This window comes from Mus pahari, chromosome 12, assembly GCF_900095145.1.
Source record: "Mus pahari chromosome 12, PAHARI_EIJ_v1.1, whole genome shotgun sequence".
NCBI lineage: Eukaryota > Metazoa > Chordata > Mammalia > Rodentia > Muridae > Mus > Mus pahari.
Genome location: NC_034601.1, coordinates 36,966,764 through 36,974,696, shown reverse-complemented (window position 1 = coordinate 36,974,696; position 7,933 = coordinate 36,966,764). Strand labels below are relative to the sequence as shown.

Genomic DNA, 7,933 nt, shown 5'->3' with positions numbered 1-7,933 from the left:
GAGAGAGAGAGAGAGAGAGAGAGAGAGAGAGAGAGAGGAGAGAGAGAGGAGAGAGAGAGGAGAGAGAGAGAACTGTAGGGAGAGAAAGAACTGTAGGAAGAGAGGAACTGTAGGTAAAAGATGGAGACACTAACATGTCAGTTGTGGAGGGGGAGAAGAATGAGATCTAAGGGCATCGTTTAGGAATTTCTTCATGAATAAGAAAGAAGTCCATTCTAGAAAGATCTGAATAAAAGCAATAGCATGCATCTATTGAACACTTGCTCTGCGGTAGATACTATCCTAGAGGTACATTAATGCATAATGGAAGGTGCAATTGAGAGCGTAGAGCCAGGAAAGTGTATTTCTGTGGTTGATGTAATCTGTGCCTTCGTAAGATACAGAAAGTCAAAAGTCTTGTCCATTCCATAAATTTCACCAAATTTATTCAATGACAAAGATTTTGCGGCAAAGATTTAGCTTTCTATAGGTGCCTGGACCTCCTACCACTTAGGAAATAGACTTTGCCTGTAAAATGGCTATGTGCAATGATATAGACCTACCACAGAGGCAGGTTATCTAAGAGAAATAAAAAGGAGAGGCTACAGAATCGGCTGTGAGCTCAACGGGCAAAACTGTTATGTCTCCCTTCCTTACTGTGCTAGCCTCTATGTGTCCTGTAACAAACATCTGTTGGCAAATGAGTAAATGAATCAATGAATGGCAGTGGGAAAGTTATAAGTGCTGAGATTGTTTCTTTTAGTGGTATCCAGGGTATGTTCATTATGATAATCTCTCCCATCAGTAGTTTTCTTAGTCGTCCTGTTTGCCTGACCTAATCCTGAAGTCTCTGTTTGAAATGGAATAGAACTCAAGTTAAACAAAAGAAAGCGGATTCAGATGAAGTGATAAAAGAGGCTATCTTTCTATAGGTGAGAACATGCCGTAGACTGCATCTACTTACACAGTGCAACTACGTTTGGGCACCTTGGTTTATCTGAACAGAATTTCTGGTGTGAGGACTGATTTTATATAAATGTACTTTATGAGATTTTGATTAAAAAGGTGATTCCAGAGGAATTTGAAATTAGAATTTTTTTCCCTGACTTGTAGCCACCATCATTTATTTATAGAGTTTGTGAAAATATTATGATTGAGGTTTATTTTGAGTTTTCCATCTTTACCTTCAGTTAACATTTACTGACTATTTTTTGTGGGGCCAAGCACATCCTTGTTCCTCTTGGTTAGAACACATTGGGTGTCTAATTGAATTCTTCCAAGATAATTTTTGAGAATTGGTGGGCTCTGTCCTTATTCAGCTATTCACTCATTACTGGCAAAAGCTCATATTTTCATAAAAGTTTTCTTGAAAATTATCAGTATTTTTTCCTGATCTAAATTATACTTTGGGGACAGTGAAGAGGGAGCAATGTCAGACTAATTGCTTCAATAATAACAGGACCCAGGCGACTAGCTTTGATCTTGGAAACCATCTCCAATTCAGACCACTTTGATGTTTCATACAATGGAAGCATAAATATTTTCTATTTACTACATGATTGGACTTTCAGAAACCTAATTAAGTTGAAGGTCAATTAAGGGAAAATGAAATCTTGACTCTAAAAGTCAGAGAAGAGGTGGCAGATGATAGCATGGCTATGTGTGCATAAAAGAAGTTAACTAACCTAATTACAAACTTATATAAACACCCAGAGAAATTGCCTTTCATGTGAAAAAAGGACCTAAAGCATTTTATAACATTGAGATCATTAATGCATCTTTGAAACACACCCAGTACTGCAAAAGAATAATAATACTGGCATTTCAAAACTCTATTACTAAAAAATTGGAGACAGCCAGGGATAAAAGCACTTCACAGCTCATCAAATGCAACCCCTTGCTCTTAAAAATGAGATCATAAACGTGGAGTTCAGTGCTGTATCTATTGGTTTCCCCAAGGTACACAGTAGAGTCTTCACTGCCCATTTCAGAAAGCTATAAGGCTGACTGGAGCTGGGCACTGGGGACCAGGGCATTCCAGCAGAGGCTAAGCCACCTTAAACAAGCTCCATTCCAAAATTCTAAAGCAAGAATATTGACGCTTATCTCATTGAATTATGGTGATACTAATAGCATGCTTAAATCCCTAATAGGAAGCTATGTTGAGCATTACAAATATTTGAAATTTCTCTTCTTCCTCTTCTTCCTTGGGAGGTTTGGGCTTTAGAGTCAAATAGACCTGAGGCTGAACCCCGCTTTCTTACATTTGCTTTTTTGTTGCTTTGCATAGGCGATTTCCTAAATTCACACTTCAGTTTCTAATGCTTTAAATTGGACCTGATTATATTTACGTTGTCAGGGATTTTAGAAGACTAGAGTGCATTTATACTGACTCTGGCATATAGGTGACAGCAGCAAAGATATAGGAAGGCAAAAATGTATCATATCATGGCTTAAAATGCACTTTAAGATGTGGGCTAAAGTATTTGTACCATGTGTGATTGTGTGTGTATGTGTTGTATGCATAAATGGGTATATGTGTGTATGAGTGTGGTAATAAATATATGTGCTTGGAGAGAGAGGAGAGGAGAGAAGAGGGAGAGGGAGAGGGAGAGGGAGAGGGAGAGAAGACAGGTATCAGAACATCTCTTTGTCCTTTCATGTCCTTATGCACAATTATGTGGTAAAGAATCTTGAATTTGAAAGCTATAGAAAGTCACTCATAATTGAGTAGCATAAACAAACTTTCTATTCCTTTGCTGGGTGACACACATCCTATAGATTCCCTCTTCCTCCCTCCTCCCACTTTGAACTACATCTAAGGAGCCTTTCATCTGACAAGTTCAAAGTATGCTCACTTACCTATGCATCGTAGTGAAATCTTCATTTCTAATGCCCAGGTTTTAGGAGAAATAGATAACTAAAATGAACTTATCAGACATTCCCCTCTAGCCATCAGGGACACACTGTATCTGACCAAATGGGCTTGAATTTGGTCCCAAGGCCAATTAGTTAAAGAGCAGAGGATAAAATATAATCTTGGGGCTATTCAATTCTGACAAACAACGCATTAAGATAAAAATTCCAGCCAAAGTAGATACGGATTGTTGCTTTTCCCAAAGTAGTATGACCTTGCTGTCCACAGGCTCTACAACAGTGACTGCCAGAAGCTCAAGTGATGTCTCATCATGTTTTCTTAATTCCACCGTCTGAGTAAAAGACAGAGGCTATTGTGAAATGCATTACTGGTTATATTTAGAATCAGAAGAGTTGATTTTATCAAATTCAAAGGCCAAGTCTCGCCCTTGGAAGTGTCCAATGTATAAATGTGCATCCCTGACCAGAGGAACATCTGCTTGAAATGCTATGAGCTTTTGCTAATGGAATCTGTAGAGCTCACTGGGAGTGGAGGCGTGCCCTGGGCATGGAACACCTGCTGCTCCTGTACTCACAGTTCACAGTGACCTTGACTTGTTTGACATCCGCCGAGGAGACCTCATTGGCAGCCTTGCACTCGTATTTGCCTGACTGTTCCCTGGTGATGCCTAGGATCTCCAGATATTCTTCTTCTCCTTCAAATTCTCTTCCTGAAAAAAAAAAAGACAATTGCATGATTATTTTTATAAGTCTAAAATATGCAGCAGATTACTGCTTTCTTTTTCCTTTTAAAAGCAATAAATCAAGGCTTTTCATTAATTTGACAACATGCTTTGTCTGAGGTCAGAATCTGCCGATGCAGACGCCAAGATAAAGTTTCTTGTGATTGTGATTAAGTGGGAAGTGCTTTGAGGAAGAACAGGTAGAGGAATGGGGGAATGGTAGCTGGAAGAGAAAGAAGCCAAACAATGTTATGATGCTAGGTTAAATCTCCAAAAACAATGCTGACTTGGCCCTTTGGGGACTCCGGGGACTACATGTCCCATTCAACGCTGTCCCAATAACAAGAAGACAAGAGACTAGAGTGCTCAAGCATTTATATCTGTTGGTCATTAGTCAAGTGTTTGGAACAAAGTAGGGATGGGAGTCGACATGAAGCACCAGGGATCTGCATGATGCCCTGGCAATCACCTTCTCAAGTTACCCTCCTACACCAAAGAGACTGGGAGAAGGAGAGTGGATTGCTAGAAAGAGATGGCACTCTTCTTATGTAGATCTTCCTTATCACAAAAATCATGTACTGGGACTAGAAAGATGGCTCAGTAGTAAAGCAGGCTTCCTGGTCTTCCATAGACCTCAAGTTCAGTTAACAGTACTTCAGCCATTTCATAACCACCTGGGACTCCAGTTCTAAGGACCCTGATGCCCTTGTCTGGCTTCTACAGCCACTTACACATATGTGCCACATACATACATAAGTCCACATACATAAAGAGAAATAGATCTAAACATTTAGATATAAATCCTGTGCTAATCCTTGTGTTGATTACCATCCAGGCTCTCAAGCCCTGGGTAGATGCATGAGATTGTGCAGCTGAGACACCAAGTCTAGGCATAAGAAGTTACATCCATGTTCACAGTTGGAGTTAGGGACAGGAAGGCTCCCTTTTGGAACAATCTACAAAATCATAGGCTTTGTTTCCATAAAGAAAAAGTACACAGGAATTCTTTTACACTCTCACAAGGAACCTAACCAATTAAATGAACTTTTTTTTTCTAAATAGATTGAAAGGAAAAATAGCAGGAAGGGACATTAAAGGGGGAAAGAGAGGGTGGACAGGGAGGTTGGACAACAGAAATGACTTAGCTAAAGCATAGATAGAAGGGTCCATGGATGTTAACTTTAGTGAAATCCCATGCCCCTCACATGGCCAAATTCACAACTCCACTGCCCATTGGGTTAGCACAGAGCAGCTGGGAAGGATGTTGACACAATCGTGCCCCATGATGGAATCTCGCTCCTCGTCATGCTACACTAAATGGTACCAATTAATGGCTCCTCTCAAATGCCACAAGCTGTTCCTTTCCTAAAAAATCCCCAAATGGCCAAATCAACATAACATCCAGACAGCATGGACAGGAATTCATTGTCTTGATATGTCAACCAGGCCTGTTAACTAGACTCCCAGAAGGACACAGGACCTTTTTGATAACATTTTATCACTCAACTGTTGGGAACATCAGAAGCTTCTAGTCTTTGCCAACAGCCAAGACGACTGGCTTTGAGAAAATAAATAACAATAATAATACAATTTGCTTTGGCTTTAGTGTATTCCGAATAGCACATGTTTTTATTGAAAGTGCTGCACACTAAGATACATCTCAGAATATTATTTCCAAATGGATTAATTTCTACCTAAGCTTTCCCTTTCCCGTCTTCAAACATGTAAACAGACAAGATCATATGTTCCAGATGTAGGATGTAAACTATGTAGAAAATATAAAAGGTCACATTTTTGGGGTTTAAGAGTAATGATATATTATAGCAAGAAGTGTTAAAGACAACAATGAGAATTTTAAGATTTTTCTACCTGCCCTCTTTCATAACTCCAAAACTTATTTTATGTGAGTATAGAATTTTCAGTAGGAGAAAGAATGGGTACAGGCTTAGGGATGGTTGAAACACTGCATTCTTTTCAATTCCTACAACATATCTAGAAATGGGGGGAGTAGCCACTGATGCCTCCCCACATTCTATTTTCTTAAAGAAATAAGCCTGTGTGGGAGGGAAAAAAAAGATACTTTCCATACTATTCCCTCAGGCTTACTAGTTGAAGAATAAAACTATAAATAAAGCTATATTTATTGGATTTGAGGTTTGGGATTCTTATACACCAGTGCACATATTAATTAATCTCAACCTATACTCCTCACCATGCACCCCAGAAGTAGCCAATAAAGCAGGTCTCTGTCAGATAAACTCTCAGTCTCATGCCTTCAAGAAGAACTTCCCCAATACTTCCTGGGAAAGGAAGGAGGGTTTTCCTTTCATGATAATACCCATGGGGGAGGCAGATATCCTTTTTCTTCCTCCCATGATAGCCTCCTCTACTCTAGTACTACCTCTATTTTTCAGAAGTCAACACCGGGCTAGAGTCTCATTAAGGTGGAGAAGTTCTGGTAGGATAAAGTACATGAGTTTCCCTCATTCAACCAGCCTGATAATTATTTACACCACTGGATAAGACCTCTGTGTATACATTGTTATTCTTCCTTTCTTTTCTTCTGGATCCTCTAGTTGAAACTTGGGTATTTCTGGCGTTCTTGCTATTATATTTTGCTTAAGCCCCCAGGAGGGTTACCTGTAAGGCAGTATTTCTACTACTTCAGTCAAGAATTTCTCATTAGTTCAGAGTGATGGCTTAGGAAGCACGGGGTCTTCTGTTGTGAGCAGTCCAGATTGTAAGCCTCTGGGTTGTTTTCTACCCGTAGCGTCCTCCATGAACTTGTATGAGCTTTGCCATTAATTAGGAAGTTGGTAAAGGTCTACTCTGGTAGCTTGGTACAGATTTAATATCTGGCTCTTCCACAATAAGTGCTGAGACTTACTCTACAGTGTAATGCAAGTTGGAAGTCTAAAGCTTTGGGGAGATGATAGGAGCATGAGAATGGGTCCCTTGTAAGGACACAACAGAGAAAGGCTTTCAATGAACTGGTAAATGAGGCCTCACCAGACAATCTGTATGCAGACACTTTGATCTTGGACTTCCCATCCTCCAGAACTGTATCCAATAAGTTCCTGTTGTTTGTAAGCCACCTATAGTTTTTCATTACAGTAGTCCTGATGGGCTGGGACACAGCTGAACAGAATTAAGCAACACAAGAAGGTATTAGAGGCAGTTACAACACCTCATACAGCTTAAGAGAATGGAGCCACATATGGAAGTCATCATAAAAGAATCCATTCTTCTTTAATGGTCCTAATAGAGCATCAGTGTGCTGGGGAAGCTAGTGTGCAGAATATACTGCTGTTAAGGGCTGGACAGAGGCATTGCTTGATATGTCCTAAGGATGTAAATGCTATGTACAATCATTTCTTCAGCCACAAGCTGAGCTCCAAAAGAAACAGGCTTGACAAGATGTTTTCCCTTTGTGTTCCAGCAGCTGCAATGGTTTTAAAAGCACGCCATAAGCCATATGAATTATAAACCAGAGAGTGCTCAAGCACACTTCTGTTCTCTTATGCTTTTCCTTTTACTCGCTGAGTATCCTCTTGTGGATTCATGGTCCCCTCGGACATGTCTAGTTTCTGCCCACTCAAGGATTCCATCGCCATGGCCTGCCCTTTCCAAAACTTCTTAGGCCAGAAAGTGACCCATAATCTGCCATTTAAGTTGTCCGGAGGACTTGGAAACGGCAATTTAGATTTTTCTCCTGTTCCAATTTGTTATTGTCTACCCTTGCATGCATTTTGCTTAAAATGAAAATTTCAAACTTTTTTTGTATTTTAAACATCTCAACCTCTTTTCTCACTCTGATGAATGTTATGTTTCTTCTGCTGTCTGGCATTTAATTTAAAGTACCCTCTGCTTAGTGTAATTTTGTGTCTTCTGGTAATAATTCAGCCAGAAGCCAGATTACTCCCCGTCTTCTTCAGTGTCTGCACCTTTCACTCCCTTGCACTCAGTTATCACGACCCCCCTTTTGCCTCTGTGTATTCAAGTTGTGCCTTACTAATTCCGTTAGTATGTCTTCGTGAGTCAGAAAGAGGAACCCAGGGCTAAGGGCAAGAGGGAAGCATTCTCTTTGGTGTTCCACAGTGTGGAGGCCAAGCAGTTAGAAATAACACTCACTAGCGCATAGCAGGTGTTGTGCTTTGGTGAAATTGAGTTTACAAAGTTAACTAGTCCTTGTAAGTCAGCAGTCATTTGTAACTGGATATCCTTCTATGGACCTTCTTATACTCTTTCCTTTCTTCTTCTCCCTCTTCCTTTTCCTTTCTTCCCCACTTTCTCTCTCTCTCTCTCTCTCTCTCTCTCTCTCTCTCTCTCTCTCTCTCTCTCTCTCTCTCTCTCTC

General features: G+C 40.1%; 1 protein-coding gene across 4 annotated transcripts in view; it reads right to left on the bottom strand.

The window, feature by feature from the left end:
- The window catches only part of Lsamp (limbic system associated membrane protein), a 2,126,592-nt gene that overhangs the window by 39,917 nt on the left and 2,078,742 nt on the right, over positions 1-7,933 (bottom strand). For all 4 annotated transcript variants that reach the window (XM_029544403.1, XM_029544404.1, XM_021209062.1 and 1 more), the window contains one exon: positions 3,432-3,566. In XM_029544403.1, the coding sequence (XP_029400263.1) occupies positions 3,432-3,566 (135 nt within the window). The remainder of the gene's footprint in view (positions 1-3,431; positions 3,567-7,933) is intronic.